The sequence below is a fragment of the Oryctolagus cuniculus genome, chromosome 14, assembly GCF_964237555.1.
Source record: "Oryctolagus cuniculus chromosome 14, mOryCun1.1, whole genome shotgun sequence".
Lineage (NCBI taxonomy): Eukaryota > Metazoa > Chordata > Mammalia > Lagomorpha > Leporidae > Oryctolagus > Oryctolagus cuniculus.
The window spans coordinates 80,743,661-80,762,700 of NC_091445.1; the positions used below are offsets into that span (position 1 = coordinate 80,743,661).

Genomic DNA, 19,040 nt, shown 5'->3' on the forward strand with positions numbered 1-19,040 from the left:
ATAAGTACTAATGCTACATAAAATTGCCTTATGTTAGCAACTGAGAGAATATTCTGGTAAACATCACCTCAGTGTGTCAAAGGCCAAATTACTAGGCTCATGATATGATTATGATTTCCTTTGATTCTAATTACAGTCCAATCTATTCTTGATTCCGAATTTCTTCTGCAATGATAAACATCGTCTTCTGTTTGTTGTATGTATGCAGAAATGGTAATTTGTCCATTAGTTCTCATTTGTTAATGTTTCTATTAACCACCTATAGCCAATGTTACTTTTGCAAGCACAATGTTCTCTTCCTGAATATTTGTGAGCATACCCCCAACATATTCAACTCCTCCTGTAAAATAACTCAATCAAAATGTCTCCTCTGCAGAGACAGAGATGTCACATGACAAAAAAAAAAAATAACTCTTCCTTTTTCTAACTCTGGAAACACTAATAACTCCTTCCCCCTCAAATCAAGCCAGAAATCACAAAGACTACCGGCAACAATCAGACTGTGAAGTATAAAATGAGAAGCATCACCGACAGCACTCACCCACTGGACTCTGCAGAAGTAATGGCGATAAGTGGCAGAATCTTCAGGGGGAGACTGGTGGGTCGCTGAAGGTTCTCAGATTCACTTTTCAAGTCCGCTTGCTCCAGCTGCCTGAAGGCCAGGGGAGGAAGCTGAATGTTGCGGCATGAAAGTCTCCTAACCAGATAGGGCTCCATTCCTCGGAAAGGGTCCTCCTCTTCATTACTGGAATGCAGAGTTTCCTCAGAGGCCTGGGACAGAAGTTCAAGAAGGCATGTGTAAGCAATCAAAGTTTCCATCATGTCACAAAGGATTTACACATTGCCTGGGAAAGAAGTGCAGTGAAATTTGCACTTAGACAAAGACTAACTTGAAAGCAACAACACTAACAATATAATATTTGATGAAAAGCTTAGAATTCATAATCATAAGGTAGTTTTATTGTTACAATAGTGAGTTGGCTCACCAGGTAAATGACATCTCCAGTAATCTTAGAAGCCAAGAGTTTTGTCCATGAATTCTATAAAGTCAAGTGTAAAGCAGAATGTTTTTCAGGGCCGGTGCTGTGGCGCAGTGGGTAAAGTCGCCGCCTGCAGTGCCGGCATCCCATATGGGTGCCAGTTTGAGTCCCAGCTGTTCCACTTCCAAACCAGCTCTCTGCTATGGTCTGGGAAAGCAGTGGAAGCTGGTCCATGTCCTTGGGCCCCTGAACCCACATGGGAGACTGGAAGAAGTTCCTGTTTCCTGGCTTCAGATCGGTGCATCTCCAGCTGTGGTGGTCAACTGGGGAGTGAACTAATGGAAGGAAGACCTCTTCTCTCTCTCTCTCTTCTGTGTGTGTGTGTGTGTGTGTAACTCTTGAAAACAAATAAATCAATCTTTTTAAAGAATGTTTTTTCTACCTTCAATGAAACAAATTGCAAAAACTTCATTTTAACATATATATTGACATATACATGTGCCAGGATATATATATGTGGTATGTATGTATGTATACTTCTTATAAATGTATATACACAAATATTTATACCCACATTCCTATGAAGGAAGAAAATGAATTGAATTTACCTTTATACTTAGCACCATATTTGTAACACATAGTTTCATATATCACATGTTATGTGGATATTCTCATGCAAATTTTTATAACAATATGTGAAAAGAATAAAAAGGAGACATGGAAAGAAAATCTGAGTACCCAGTAGAATTACATTTATAGCTGATTTTTACAGATTTAATCCATATTATCCAATATAAAGGTACATAAAATCTAGAATAAAAAATTAATATTGGTTTTCTAGTTAAAAATGTACATTCCATGAACAATCATTATTTCCATGTGGTAGAAAAGGCTATTCTAGCAACATTCATTATATCCCTCCACTCTGAATTAAAGAATCATCAAATGTTACATAACATGCTTCAATGGAGTATTGGGTTCTTAAATTCTTGCATTGTTAATTTACAGTTGTATTCTCAGAGTATTGTTTAATCTAAGGCTTCTGTTTCCTTATTGTAAATATGGAACTAATATTTACCCACAAGAATTAAATGAGACCATGCATATGATGTGCATAGCTCATTACCTCCAATGTCATAAACAATCATAAACGGCAATTTCCTTTCCTTCTGACTTTTATATGAAGGTAAAGAAACCAGCCCAAGCAGGCAAAGTGCTTTTCCCAAAATGAGCCTACTGATTACAAGTTAAAACAGCAGGGACTTTGCAGTATCCAAACCTAGTTTAGGATCTCTGTTTTACCCCCTACCCACCACCATTTCTGTATTTATTTTCTTCTTCTTGAATGGCAGAGAATCGGAGAAAGCGAAGGAGAGAGAGACAGAGAGAAAGAGATTTTCTTCTGCAGGTTCATTCTCCAAATGCCTACAATTGGCAAGGCTTGGCGGGGCCAAAGTTAGGAGCCAGGAACTCCATCTGTCTCTCCCATGTAGATGGCAGGGGCCAAGCACTTGAGCCATCATCTGTTGCCTCCAAGGATGCATCAGCAGGATGGTTGATTGGAAGCAACGGTGGCGTGACTTGAATCAGGCACTCCAATAAGGGACATAGGTGTCCCAAGCAGAGGCTTAACTTGCTGTGCCACAACACTCACCTCAGTTTCAACTTCTTTTTAAACTACCAGCATTCGGCAACTAACCTAGGCTCACTGAAGACATTTCTCAGGAAATTGAGATAGTTTTCTCTGACAATCGAGATAATAGTATTTAATTCTCAGGATATTGTCTGGGCAAGAAATGACATATCTGAAGCATCAATATCTGGCACAGTTTCCATTCAGCAAAATGGCAGGTATCATTACTGTAATTCAGGGTAACTCCCTTTTTCTATACAGAGCTCTAGGCTCCCTTTGATGCCTATTCTTCATATTGGTCTCCAAGTAAAAAGTTTATCCCTACTCATTCAGCCTTACATATGATGCTTAAGAATGTGCTACACACATAAATACAGAAAGGTAGTCATCACGATGAATGAAATGTGATGGCAGAAAATCTCCTAGTAAAAGCACAAAGGAAATCCAAATAAAATAGGAATATTCATGGAAAAATGACAGGGTAAATATAAATGGTCTAAATTTTCCAATTAAAGGATACTGACTGGCTGAATGGATTCAAAAACAAGGTCCATTCAATTGCTGTCTGCAGGAAGCACACCTCACCAACAAAGATACATACAGACTGAAAGTGAAGTGATGGAAAAAGATATTCCATGCTAATAGAAGCAAAAAAAGAACAGGAGTAGCCATCTTAATATCAGAAAAAATAGACTTGGGAGACAAAGAAGGGCATTATGTAATGATTAAGGGATCAACTCAACAGGAAGATGTGACTGTAGTAAATGTATATGCAACTCAAAACCAGAGTACCAAGCTATTTAAAAGCAATGTTAATGGATCTAAAGGGAGACATACACTCCAATATAATAACAAGGAACTTCAACACCTCACTTTCATCAATGGACAGATCAACTAGACAAAAAAATCAACAAAGAAAGACAGAGCTAATCTACACTTTGGACCAGATGGATCTAATTGATATCTGCAGAACATTTCATCCCACAGCTGAAGAATATACATTCTTTTCACCAGTGCATGGAACTTTCTCTAGGTTTTACCATATGCCAGGCCATAAAGTGTCAGAAAATTCAAAATAATTAAAATCATACCATGTATCTTTTCTGGCCAATGGAATGAAGCGGGGAATTAATAACTTAAAAAATTCCAGAAAATACAAAAACATATGAAGACTGAGCAACATGATCCTGAAAGAACAGTGACACCTAGAAAAAAATCAAAAATGGAATGAAGAAACTCCTGGAAATGAATGAAGATGAAAATACAACATATCAAAACCTATGGATATAGAAAAAGCAGTATTAAAAGGGAAGTTTATAATCTTAAGTGCCTACATCAAAAAAAATTGGAAAGGCATCAAATAAATGAGCTATCAATGCATCTCAAGGACCTCAAAAAACAAGAAACCAAAGCCCAAATTGGTAGGAGGAAAGAAATAAAATTAGAAAAGAAATAAATAAAATTGAGACCAAAAAAATGATGCAAAATCAGTGAAATGAAGAGCTGCTTATTTGAAAAAATAAACAAAATTGATAAACCCTTGGGCCAACAAACCAAAAATAAGGGGGTAGGGAGAAGACTCAGAGACGTAAGATGTTACAATGGATACAATAGAAACAAAACAAATCCTCACGAATTATCACAAGCATCTGTATACCAACAAACTAGAAAATCTTTAAGAGATAGATTTCTGGACACATATAATCTATGAAAATTTAGCCACAAAAACATAGAAAACCCACATAGGACAATAATCAAGATGCATATTGAATCATTAATAATGACTCTCCCAACAAAGAAAAGCCCAGGACCACAAGTCTTCACTGTTAAATTTTACCAAACTTTTATATAAGAACTAATTCCACTTCTTCTCAAACTATTCAAAATGATTGGAAAGAAGGCAATCCTTTACAACTCCTTCTATAGGTCAGCATCACACTAATTATAAAACCAGAAATAGATACAACAAAGAAAGAGAACTACACACCAATATCCCTGATAAACATAGATGTAAAAACTACTCAACAGAATACTAGCTAATTGAGTCCAACAATACAGCAGAAAGATCATTCATCCAGACCAAGTGGGTTTATCCCTCATATGCAGGGATTGTTCAATCTACACAAATAAATATATGTGATATATCACATTAACAAATTGAAGAATAAAAACCATATGATTCTCTCAACAGATGCAGAGAAAGCATTTGATAAAATACAACATCCTTTTATGATAAAAAAATTTAAGCAAATTGAATATAGAAGGAACATTCCTCAACACAATCAAGGCAATATATGACAAACCCATATCCAGCATCATATTGAATGGAGAAAAGCTGGAAGCATTTCCCCTAAGATTCAGGACCAGACAAGGATGTCTACTTTTACCATTGCTACTCAATATATTTCTGGAAGTTTTAGCCAGAGCCATTAGGCAAGAAAAAGGAAATCAATGAGCTACAAATTGGAAAGGAAGAAGTAAAATTATTCCTATTTTCAGATGATATGATCCTATATATATAGGGAAACCAAAATACTCCACATAGAGACTATTGGAACTAATAAGCAAGCTTGGTAAAGTTGAAGGATATAAAATCAACACAAAAATCAGTAGCCTTTGTATACACAGACAATGCCATGGCCAAGAAGGAACTTGTAAAATCAATAGCATTCACAATAGCTACAAAAACTGTAAGTACCTTGGAATAAATTTGACCAAGGAAGTGAAAGATGTCTATAATGAAAATTAAAAACATTAAAGAAGGAAAAAAGAAGACACAAAAGAATGGAAGAATCTTCTATATTCATGGATTGGAAGAATTAATATCAAAATGTCCATACTACCCAAAGAAATTTATAGGTTTAATATGATCCCAAAATGAAAACAAAATTCATCTCAGATCTGGAGAAAACAATGCTAAATTTCATAGGGAAGCACAAGAGATCCTAAATAGCTAAAGCAATCATAAGTAACATAAAGAAAACTGGAGGCACCACAATACCAGACTTCACACCATACTCTAGGGTAGGTGTGACAAAAGCAACCTGGTACTTGCACACATGTAGACATGGAGACCAATGGAACAGAATAGAAACCCCATAAATCAACCCAAGAATCTACAACCAACTAATCTTTGACAAAGTAGCTAAAAAGAATCCCTGAAGAAAAGGCAGTCTCATCAATAAGTTGTGCTGGGAAAATTGGATCTCTGCATGTAGAAGTATGAAACAAGATCCCTACCTTACACCTTATACAAAAATCAGCTCAGAATGTATCAGAGATATACATTACTAGATGAGATCATATTTGATCAAAGATCAAATTACTAGATGAGAACATAGGGGAAACTGAAAGACCCTGGCACAGGCAAATACTTCTTGGAAAAGACTCCAGAAGCACAGGCAATTAAAGAGAAGTGGGATTACATCACTCTAAGAAGCTTCTGCACTGCAAAGGAAACTTCCCAAATAGGAGAAAATATTTCCCAAATTATTCAAGTGATAAAGGACTATTATACAGAATCTATAAAAACTCAAGAAATTCAATAGTAACAAAACAAAAATCCAGTTAAGAAATGGGCAAACAACTTGAACAGCCATTTTTCAAAAGAGGAAATTCAAATGGTCAACAGACACATGAAAAATGCTCAGATGAATAGCCATCAGGGAAATGCAAATAACACACACAAAGAGATTTCATCTCACCCCAGTTACAAAGGCTTTCATACAATATTCAAAAAACATAAAATGTTGGCAAGGATGTGGGGAAAAAAGTACCCCAGTACACTGTTAGTGGGAATATAAACTAATACAGCCATTGTGTAAGACAGTATGGAGATTCCTCAGAAATCTGAAAATAGATCTACCATGTGATCCAGCCATTCCATTCCTGGGAATTTATCCACAGGAAGTGAAATCAGCATATGAAAAAGTTATCTGTACCTCATGTTTATTGCAGCTCAATTTACAATAGCTAAGGTATGGAATCCACCCAGATTTCTATCAACTGACAAATGTATAAAGAAAATGTGGTAGATAAACACTATGGAATACTACTACTCAGTTGTAAAAAGGAATGAAATCCTGTCTTTTGCAACCAAATGGATTCCACTGGAAAGCATTATACTTAGTGAAATAAGCCAGTTCCCAAAAGACAAATAATTGTTTTCCCTAATCTGTGATAACTAATAGCGTACCAAAAATGTAAACTGACATCTTGAAATTTGATTATCATTTACAGCCTTTATCTTTACTGTTGAGGAACAGTTTTTTTTTTAACTTTTATTTAATGAATATAAGTTTCCAAAATACGGCCTATGGATTACAATGGCTTCCCCCCCATAACGTCCCTCCCACCCGCAACCCTCCCCTTTCCCACTCCCTCTCCCCTTCCATTCACATGAGGATTCATTTTCGATGCTCTTTATATACAGAAGATCAGTTTAGCATACATTAAGTAAAGATTTCAACAGTTTGCTCCCACACAGAAACATAAAGTGAAAAATAATAGATGATTTTTAAAATGATGATGAAATCAGATCAGACCTATTGTCATGTTTAATCCCAGTGAGAGTCAAGTAGGGAATTGATAATTTCTTCTTAATTTCTTCTTCTTCTTTTTTTTTTTTTTTTTTTTTTTTTACAGAAGATCAGTTTAGTATACATTAAGTAAAGATTTCAACAGTTTGCACCCCCATAGAAACACAAAGTGAAATATACTGTTTGAGTACTCATTATAGCTTTAAGCCTCAATGTACAGCATATTAAGAACAGAGATCCTACATGAGGAGTAAGTGCACAGTGACTCCTGTTGTTGACTTTACAAATTGACACTCCTGTTTATGGCATCAGTAATCTCCCTATGCACCAGTCATGAGTTTCCAAGGCTATGGAAGCCCCTTGAGTTCTCCGACTCTTATCTTGTTTAGACAAGGTCATAGTCAAAGTGGAGGTTCTCTCCTCCCTTCAGAGAAAGGTACCTCCTTCTTTGAAGACCTGTTCTTTCCACTGGGATCTCACTCACAGAGATCTTTCATTTAGGTTTTGTTTTTTTGTTTGTTTTTTTTTGTTTGTTTGTTTTTTTGTTTTTTTTTTTTTGTTTTTTTGGTTTTTGCCAGTGTCTTGGCTTTCCATGCCTGAAATACTCTCATGGGCTTTTCAGCCAGATCAGAATGCCTTTAGGGCTGATTCTGAGGCCAGAGTGCTGTTTAGGACATCCGCCATTCTATGAGTCTGCTGAGTATCTCACTTCCCATGTTGGATCACTATCCCCTTTATTTATTCTATCGGTTAGTATTAGCAGGTACTAGAGTTAGAAACATACCAGGGGACGCCAATTTAATCCCATCAAGGTGGCATGTACCAATGCCATCTCACTAGTCCAAGTGATCAATTTCAGTTCACAATTGATCATAATGAAAGGACTAAGAGTCAAAGGGAGCACATAAACAGTGTGTTTTTTATTTTTTATTATTACTATTTGTTGAAATTCTTACTTAGTGGAGGGTTAAGATTGTGATTATAAAATAAACTTAAAGTATGTCATTGTTAAAATTAAAAGAATAAGAAAGGAAGGAGGAGGGAGGGAGGAATCCTGAGCAGGAGGGAGGGTAGAATGAGAAGTAACAGTATGCACTTACATCTGTACACATGAAATACATGAATTGTTTTTCACCTTATATAAATCAATTTAAAAAAGAAAAATTTTCTCTTTCTGATAGATGTTCTGAAAAATGTGAAAAAATACACAGTGCTGAATTATTTTGAGCCCTGGGTTATATTGTGTAATATGGACAAATAGAATAACAGAAGAGTACCCTGAATATAAGGAGGTTTGAATTGAAAAAAATCATTTAATTAAAATCCTATTTCTGAAGACCTATGTTCTGGAAATCTATGCTTTAAGAACCTACTGACTTAACTAAACAATATCAATAATAATAGTGGCTAATATTTATTAAATTCTAAATGAAATATAGTCAAGAAGTTCTATGTTTTCCATATACCATCTCATTTAATTTTACTTTTCTATACATACAGAAACAGATATCTATAAAAGAGTATACTCAACCACACCTCTCCATGGCTATTAGGGAAACTAGCCATATATTTTGCCAGGATATTTTTAATTTTAGCACCAAAGGTCCCAAGTCTGGGGAAACCCCACAGTCCCAGGCAAACCAGGATAGTTGATTACCTCTAAGTCAGGATCCAAACTCAAATCCCTCTTAGTTAAATCTGGAGCAATTAACCACCATGTTGCATTACCTTACTACAAGAAAAGAATAGGACACCCACTAATTGACCACAACTTAATAAGCCTCACACTTTCATTTTCAAACAAAGTAACAAAACTGAGATCAGAACAGTCCTACAAAAACATGAGATATTGATGATAATATTTGCATAAATCAAGAGATAAATTCTAGGCCCTCGTCTGCACTAATGACTCAGTGGTCATAAATTACTTAATCTTTCTAGGCTCTAGTCTCCTTAAGCATAAAAGCAAAAAGTTGTACAAAATAAACCTCCAGAACACTTTCAGTTCTGGAATACTCTGCTGGGGTAACAACCCATGTCAAAAGCAGTGCTTACTAAGGTGGCAAATATATAAAGCAAAGATAGAACACATGCACATGGGACATCCTGAGCCTTCACATGTGTGATTGTGAAGTCCATGTAGGGACAGAGCCGCAGACTGGACCCACACTCTCGGCTTGCTAACGGGTCAGCACTCGGTTAATAACTTCTGTGTGCAGACATCTTTCTTCAGAATGAAGCTAGGAAAGAACAAATGCGGAGCCTCCTAAAGCTTTCTGTAACCCTGGACGCAGCTGGCTGAAGCTAACATCACGTAGTTGGCTGAAGTTAACATCTTCTCAATGATGAGCTACCCCTACTGGATGCTAGCCCTGCACTTACAAACTGATGTGCTAGAACACAAGCTGTTTGATGAAGGACATAATGTTTGTGACATTCTCTTTTATATTAACTGCCTTAAAGGGTAAATCCTTTTAAGAAAACTACCTTCACAAAAGGTAAATTTGTGTTCATGCTCAGATTGTCAGACTTAAACCCAAACTTAAATTCAAGCTTCCTGTAAGTCTTTTTATTTTGAATACATAGAGGTGCTTCAAAATGTTCATGGAAATTTTACATTATCATTGTTAAAAGATTTATTCTTTTACTTTGAAAGTAATTTTACAAAGGGAGAGGGAGAAACATCAAGAGAGATAAGGAGAGATCTTCTATCTGCTGGTTCACTTCCAAGATGGCCATGCAGAAGCCAGGGTTTCCCACAGGGGTGGCAGAGGTCCAAACACCTGGGCCATCTTCTGCTGTTTCTCCCAGGCCATTAGCAAGGAGCTGGATCAGAAATTGAGAAGCTGAGACATGAACCAGACCCACAGAGAATGTCAGCATAAAAGGCTGCAGGTTAACCCACTATGCCCATTGCAGCCCCTGCATTATCATTCAATACCTTTTCCATGAGCTTTTTGAAGCTCCATCATAACATCATAAAGCAGTAAGATACCCAGGTCCTAACAATTTCCACTAAAAAAAAAGGATAATAAGAGGCCTTCTTATACTCCGGGTAAGTGTGTATCAATTATGCTTCAAAATAAATAGAACAGCTTGACCATGTAGAAGACAGGAGGTTAAGTGCCCCTATTTTGTAAAGAAATATAAAATTGACCAAGAGCAGTATCTATCTTACATTATTGCTAGAAAATGTTATTTTTGCAAGGAGTTAGGGGAAAGTACCATATTTCTAGTGTCTCCATGCCATTATTTCACAAAACGTGATGTTCAGATCTCCTGTGACAGAATCCCAAGAAACAGTTGCTAAAATTCAGACTCCCAGGGCCTACTCCAGATTTTCCAAATCAGAATGGCTATGGTCAGGGCCTGGGAGTCTGAAAAAGTCCCTCATTGGATTCTTTGTGCACTAACTTTTTAGGACTAATGGTTTTGACATTTTAGACATGGTCTAATAAGATTGTTTGAAAATGATTCAGCCACAAAGATGTTCACTGCGGCTCATTTGTAACAATGAATAACTAGATACAATCTAATGGCTGTAGAGAGGGATTGGCTGAATAAATTTCGATACATTAATTATATGATGAAACACTATGAGGTCGTTTAAATAATGCAGAATATGTGATTATATTTGTGACATAATGTTGAGTGGAAAGGACAGATTGCAGTGATCCCATTTTTATACAACGAAAACATCAAAGCAAAACAAAAATATTACAAATTTTATTCACAGCAAAATTTTGGAAAGCCATATCCTAAAGCACTAAAATGCCATTTCTGAGTGGTAGAGCTGGGGATGATTCTGTCCTCCTGCCTTTATTAATTACCAGTTTTAATATTAATCAATAATAAAAATGTATTATTTTGAATTTGAAAATTCAGTAAAAGCCATAATAATACAGGAAACCAAATTCACCTTGTTCTTGATGAGACCTATAAATTTCTATTACTCATCTTCAGGATAGACAGTATCAAAAGAAAAAAAAACTTTAAAATGTTTGAATTAATTTAATGGAAACTTCTTAGATTGTAACGAAATATAATCAGACAACTTGGAATAGTTGGCAGACAAATAACTTTAACGGAATTCCTTTCACTTTTAGGACAAACATCTGTCTGAGTGACATACCTAAAGAAAGCAACCCTGTAGTAAGCAGATTAACATTAAATTTATTATGACTTACTATTATTTTATTTTTTCATTTTCTCCAGTGTCTATGTAAGGTGGTTAATTAATTTCTTTGCTCTTTCTTATGCCTTCGGTAGTAGGTAGGAGCCCACTTTAGTACAGGGATTTACACATAACTGGTATTAAGTACGTTTCTATGGTTGCTAAAAATCCCAGGTTTTGACATTTGTTTCATTTGTATACACAAAAATGAAATTTTCTATGGAGAACCAGCCTTCACATCTATAGTCCCTGGCATTGTATGAAGCAAAGTTTCTCTGAGCACACAGCTCAGTTGCATTTCTGGACTGCCTTGCAGATGGGTGCAGGTGTGCTGTGGATCACATTATATGCCAGCAGACTAGCAAGGTCCTGAACCATAAAAGCTTGCTGAGTGCAATTTCCTATTCGTCCCCTTCTGTAGCCCCTTGCCATGTGTTCATAAGGGCGGAAACAAAGGACGGTCACTGTTTAAGGAGATCTGCTTGCTAACTGGGGACTCTTAACCGGGGCTATAGAAACCACAAATAATTCTTTGCTGAAACTAACCACTCAAACTAAGTTTTTTCGGTCCAGTTACAGGTACTGCTATTTTATATGTATAATTACATCTGCATTCTCTGAGTGCAACCTATCTTTTTTTTTTAAAGACTGATTTATTTATTTTAAAGAGTTACACAGAGAGGAGAGGCAGAGAGAGAGAGAGAGCGCGTGAGTGAGCGAGAGAGAGAGGGAGCGCGCGAGCGAGCGAGAGAGCTCTTCCATCTGCTGGTTCACTCCCCAAACAGCCACAACCGCCAGAGTTGCACCGATCCGAAGCCAGGAGCCAGGAGCCAGGAGCCAGGAGCCAGGAACTTCTTTCGGGTCTCCCACATGGGTGCAGGGGCCCAAGGACTTGGGCCATCTTCAACTGCTTTCCCAGACAATAGCAGAGAGCTGTATTGGAAGAGGAGCAGCTGGGACTAGAACAGGCACCCATATGGGATGCCGGTGCTTCAGGCCAGGGCATTAACCCACTGCACCACAGCACAGGCCCCAACCTATCTTAATCATGATACCATTTCCTGAGTAATTTCTTCTTTGAGCACCTCCAGTTTCCAAGGTCGTGCTGGATGGTGGAGTTGAAGCAGGTGCTGCCTTTCTGATACATGTTCACCAGGCCTTCCCAGAGAAGGCTGAGCAGACAGATCATGAAGGTGTATAATCAAAGCTGTAACAAAGGACTTAGGGGTTTTTTAGAAGTATGCAGGTAAGATTGTTGCAAGTGGAAGGGGGTGCTGGTCAGACAAAAAGAAAAACTGGACTGTCTCAGACAAAATAAGATGTGTGATTTCCCTACAAATTGAGCATTTCTTTTTGTTTTCTGTCTGCTTTTCCTATCATTTATATTTCATCTCATTGCTGGCTCCTGTATTAACTATATCTGAAATCTAGGCATTATCCAAGGTGCTATCCTTCAATACCTTCTCAATCTTATCTCTTTTCCTACTCACACTGAAAATGATATCCAATAACAATACCTCCTACTTTTTTCTTTATGACCCTAAGTGAGCCTGCAACTTGCCAAATGTAGTATAGTGATATGCTCATAGATCTGGTCCTTGTGTTAGCCTGGACCCAGGGACATATTAGGAAGAAAGAGAACATGGCGGAAAAATACTTATATCCCAAGTATTGTCTCAACTTCTTGAACTGTAAGAAATTGGGAAAAAGGGAAATAGTACTTGATTTGGATATTATAGGTACTTCTGTACTTGTAGCTATTAATATAAATGAGGTATAAAGCTGAAGAAGTTTTTTAAAATTAGAAATCTTCAGCTGCTCGAGTTGCTGTGTCTACCTCATTTGATCATTCTTTCAAACAGGAGAGTACTTCCAAAATTCACAGAAAAATGAAATTAAAAGATAAGTTTATTTTGGTACAAAAAGTTTTGGAAATTCATGTATAACTTTTGTGTATCTTAAAATTATACTTAAATGTTGCCCCTAGAATTAATCCTCTAAGACCCTCACAAGTCAAAGCAATAAATACTTAAAGTATTTTAACACTGAAAAGGCATTGTACCACATTAGCACAATCCATTTTCAAGCAGATACAACACACTGATATAGAAAAGGTACTCTTATAAAATAAATGTCACACAATAATAAAAATGTCCATCTCAGGTTAACACAAAGATAGCAGAGAGCTCTCAAACATGCACCACAATTCAAGTATAGGCTGAGGTTCCACACTGATTAGAAGAGACAGAAATCAATGGAGCCTTTCTAAAGCCATTTCCTATAACTTACGAAAAGTCCTAAAAAGTTACTAAAAGAAACAGAAAAATTCCTCAATCAGTAATATTCTCATTAGCCCAAAAATCTATCTGAAACTCCAGGATGCAATTAACCTTCTATAAATAGCATGGCGCCTTTGCCAGGTGACCTTGAAAAATGAAGAGGATTCTATTTTGTTAGTATAGGAAGGAAAAGCATCTTAAGGAAAAAACACGAATTTCACCAATTATCTGCTTCACAATGATATGCAGTAACAGAATCACAATGGTAAAAAAGAAGTTAGCTCTTTTTTCTTTATGACTCCTGAAAATCCTATCTTTCTAGAAAAACAGGTTAAAACTCATCCAGCTTTACTCTCACAAAGTTCAGAAAAATGTTTCATTTGAGCAGACTACCAGAGTAAGCTGTTACATCACTACCTTAAAAGGAATACAAAGATCGACCATCTTCAAGTTTTGTTCAAATACAGATACCAATCAAAAATGCATTTAAAAGTGTGAAGGCAAAGACTACAACCATCATTCATATAAAGACATAGTTATAATAATCAACTAGATCTGTAAATCTAGGATAAATGAACAAAGATTGGGCTGAGGGAAGGAGGAGGAGACAAAGTAAAACAAAACTTCCTAGACACATGAAAGGAGTCAGCAAGCATTGTGGTGCAGTGCAGTAAGCAGCTGACTGGAATGGCCACACCCTGTGCACCAGCACACGGAATGTATTTCCTTCCATGGCTCTCTTTCCCTACCTGTCATTCCGCCTTTTAAATAAATAACTTCAGAACCAAATGAATTACACTTTTCAAAAGTTATTTATTTGCTTATTTATTTGAAAGGCAGAGATCTTCCATCCACTGCGTCCCTCCCAAATGCTGGGAACAGCCCAAGCTGGGCCAGGCAGAAGCCAGGAGCCCAGAACTGGATCCTGATATAGAAAAGGTCCTAATATGGGTGGCAGGAACACAGGTACTTGAGCCACCACCTGCTGCCTCTCTGGGTGTCCAGTAAGAGGAAAACTGAGAGATGAGCTGAGACTTGAACTCAGGTGTTCTGCTATCAGACATAGGCATTCTAAGCAGTATCTTAACCACTGCACCAAATGCCCGGCCCCATGCTGTTGGCTTTGATGCTCAGATAACTCTGAAGTATTTAATTGATATACTATGGATCAAGAGATTGTATAAAATCCAAATTCACCATTATAGCTAATGGTAAAATATAATGTTTATTATTATTAAAATTAGGATTACTGTAACACATGGTGCTCTCCATCATTCCCTTTTATCTAGCATTTTTTTGTATTTACATATTATATATAAGTAGATGCCACAACCTTACAAAAATTTCACAAAGGAGTGCTACTATTCTCATTTTACAGATTTGGAATATGAGCTTTAGGAAAGATACTCTACCAGAGTGACACCATTAGTCAATGGTAAAATCAGGTTTTCAGATGAGGCTTACCTGATGCTAAAGCTTATGATTTTAACCCAAAGGCAATATTGCTGATATTTTCTAAAAATTTCTGGTCAATTGATTAATCTAGGGCAAATTTCCCAATAATTTCTGGCCAGTGATTAATCCCATGTGAGAAATACACATATATCATAGAATCATGAGAAAAGTAAAAAAATCATTTTTATTACAGCTTATTTTAGTGTAAGAACATCTTCAAAATCAACTGAAAAAATACTGAGTAGTCAGATGAGTTATTCAGTTAAAAAATAAGATATGAAAAATATGTCCTTTATAAAATCAAAGACCAATTGCTAGAACTATAACACAAAAATATCTTACTTACAATAACATACAAAAATAAGGGTTTTAGGAATAGACTCATAAGAGAAATATGTAGAACTCATATTAAGAAATATAATGAATTTCCCAAGACTTAATAACCAAAATTGATATTGCTTGTAGTTATTCTCTCAGTTTGGTATTATTGCAAAATTCTCATTTTTTCTTTTTCTTTTGTGAAGGAATTAGAGAGGCTTTCAACTAAAAGAACATGGGGAGGGCCGGCGCCACGGCTCACTTGGCTAATAATCCTCGGCCTGTGGCACAAGCACCCCAGGTTCTAGTCCCAGTTAGGGTGCCGGATTCTGTCCCAGTTGCTCCTCTTCCAGTCCAGCTCTCTGCTGTGGCCTGGGAGGGCAGTGGAGGATGCCCCAAGTCCTTGGGCCCTGCACCCACATGGGAGACCAGGAGGAAGCACCTGACTCCTGACTTCAGATCGGCACAGTGCCAGCTGTAGCGGCCATTTCGGGGGTGAACCAATGGAGGGAAGACCTTTCTCTCTGTCTCTCTCTCTCACTGTCTAACTCTGCCTGTCAAAAAAAAAATGGGGAGAATATAAAGAATATTTTAAAAATAAAAAATGTACTATGAAATTATCTTTCCCTAATAGGCATAAATTGTACCATGAAATTGCAATATGTAGCATTGTGGTAATTACAAAATATTCAACAGATTAGTGGACCAATATAGAATGTGCTTAACTACTTATTTAAAAACTAAATATATGTTAAAGGAAACATTATCAATTCGAGGAAAGAAATAGTTATATAATTGTTGGGAAAGTGGCAATGTAGATCACATGAGATGGAATTGAAAGAAACACTATTTCAAAAGTAAGCCACAGATTTGTGTCAACATCATCATGAAGTAGGAGCCCCAGATCCTATTCTGCAAAATGTCTCCACATTGATCTAACAACAATGTATGACCCAAAAAACTTTAAGAGAGTTCCAGAACCTAGTTAAAAGCAGCAGTGTCCTAGGCAGGCTCGAAGATAAGAATAGCCATACAAAAATAGGTAAGAAAAATCATTTCACTTCGACTATGAGAGTGGTTCCTGAACTCAGTACAGCTTGGTGTTATCAGGAAAAAGAAATTAAACTAATGAAATCTCCCCTTTGGAATATACTTCCAATGTTCTGACTTTTTAGGAGGCAACCCAATGGATTGGCTTGTTTGGCCTGACTTGGAGCGCTGAGTGGAAACCAGCAGAACCGGACACCCTGGATGCACTGATAAAACTTATGTCAACAGCTTGTGGGCCGGCGCCGCGGCTCACTAGGCTAATCCTCCGCCTAGCGGCGCCGGCACACCGGGTTCTAGTCCCGGTCGGGGCGCCGGATTCTGTCCCGGTTGCCCCTCTTCCAGGCCAGCCCTCTGCTGTGGCCAGGGAGTGCAGTGGAGGATGGCCCAGGTGCTTGGGCCCTGCACCCCATGGGAGACCAGGAAAAGCACCTGGCTCCTGGCTCCTGCCATCGGATCAGCGCGGTGCGCCGGCCGCAGCGCGCTGGCCGCGGCGGCCATTGGAGGGTGAACCAACGGCAAAGGAAGACCTTTCTCTCTGTCTCTCTCTCTCACTGTCCACTCTGCCTGTCAAAAAACACAAAAACAAAACAAAAAAAAAAAAAACAAAAAAACAAAAAAACAAAAAAAAAAAAAAACAGCTTGTTGCTTCTCTGGAGAACTGCATCCTCACAGACAGAAGCCTGCACAGTTCATCGTGGTTGGGAGAAAATACCCAGGTCACAGCTACCCCTTAGGAAGGAAAAAGAAGAGGGGACATGTGTCTGCTGTCACTTTAGAGGATTGCCTGAGGGGCTGTTTTGCACATTGCCCTACTCAGAGCACTGATGGAATTGACATATTTTGGATTATGGAGTAGTGGAGAAACAATGGGCAAACATTTCCCAAGTCTGAGAAAACGGAATAGCAAATTCAAGTAGCTCAGAGAACTCCAATGGAGAAACAGCCAGAGATACCCAGACCAAAACATATTACAACCAAGTTGTTAAAAGTCAAAGACCAGCAGCAGACTCATAGAATGGCAGATGTCCTAAACAGCACTCTGGCCTCAGAATCAGCCCTTAAGGCAGTCAGATCTGGCTGAAGAGCCAGGAGAGTATTTTAGGCATGGAAAGCCAAGACACTCTGGCAAAAAAAAAAAAAAAAAAAAAAAAAAAAAAAAAAAAAAAAAAAAAAAAACTAAATGAAAGATCTCAGTGAGTGAGATCCCAGTGGAAAGAACGGGCCATCAAAGAAGGAGGTATCTTACCCTAAAGGGAGGAGAGAACTTCCACTTTGACTGTGACCTTGTCTAAAAAAGATCGGAGTTGGCGGACTCAAAAGGCTTCCAAAGCTTTGGCAACTCATGACAAGAGCCTAGGGTGATTACTGACGCCATAAACAAGAGTGTCAATTTGTTAAGTCAACAACTGGAGTCACTGTGCACTTACTCCTCATGTAGGATCTCTGTCCTTAATGTGTTGTTCAATGTGAATTAATGGTAAAACTAGTACTCAGACAGTACTTTATACTTTATGTATCTGTGTGGGTGCAAACTGTTTAGTATATACTAAATTGATCTTCTGTATATAAAGAGAATTGAAAATGAATCTTGACGTGAATGGAATGGGAGAGGGAGCGGGAGATGGGAGGGTTGCGGGTGGGAGGGAAGTTATGGGGGGAAAAAGCTACTGTAGTCCAAAAGCTGTACTTTAGAAATTTATATTTATTAAATAAAAGTTAAAAAAAGATATAAAGAAACATCACATGGATGGGTCAAGGGGAAATTGCCATCCCTCTAAACGGTGATGTCCAACAGAACTTTCTGTGATTATTTAATTCTGTAAGCTGTGCTGTACAATATGGTAGCTGATGCCTACGCTGGCTATTAAGCACATGCAATGTGGCTAGTGCCTGAGGAACTGAATTTGTAACTTGATTAAATTTTAATTAATGAAGTTTAAAAAAAAAGTCAAAGACCAAGAGGGAATCTTAAAAGAAGCAAGAGAAAAGCGACTCATCATGTACAAGGGAATATCCAGATTATCAGTGGATTTATCAGCAAAATCATTATAGGCTAGAAAGAAGTATGTGATAATTCAAAGTGTTAAAAAACCAAAAGACAGAGCAAGAAAACCACATTGACAATCAAAAATACTATATCCAGCAAAACTGTCCTTCAAAAATGAAGGTGAAATGAAGATAAGCAAAGACTGTAGTCATAAACACTAGACCTGACTTAGAAGGATTCCTAAAGGGAGAACTTTAATTTGAAACAAAAAGAAACTAGACAGTAACATGCAGTTATTGGAAGATATAAAGCTTCCAGATAACTATTAAGATAATTATAGAATCTTATAATATCATGTTAGTGTAGAAATCATTTTTAATTCTGGTATAGAATTCAACTATAATCCATAACTAGTAAACTACATTAATGGATACAAAACATAAACAGAAGCAATCTGTGACATCGATAACCTGAAATGGGGGAGGGGTGTAAAGGAGTGGAGTTTGTACACAGTTGCGTGCTGACCTTGATCTCAAAGCACATTTTGAGAGCGGTTCTGTCCATCACAGACCTGCTGAGGTATGTGACCATCTGTGCCTCAGGAAGATGGCTTCTGAACTCAGTCT

General features: G+C 37.5%; 1 protein-coding gene across 12 annotated transcripts in view; it reads right to left on the bottom strand.

Moving 5' to 3' along the window:
* PDE4D (phosphodiesterase 4D) overlaps positions 1 to 19,040 on the bottom strand; it is a 1,654,385-nt gene that overhangs the window by 1,055,769 nt on the left and 579,576 nt on the right. For all 12 annotated transcript variants that reach the window (XM_070056730.1, XM_008262244.4, XM_070056728.1 and 9 more), the window contains one exon: positions 542 to 771. In XM_070056730.1, coding sequence (XP_069912831.1) covers positions 542 to 771 — 230 coding nt within the window. The remainder of the gene's footprint in view (positions 1 to 541; positions 772 to 19,040) is intronic.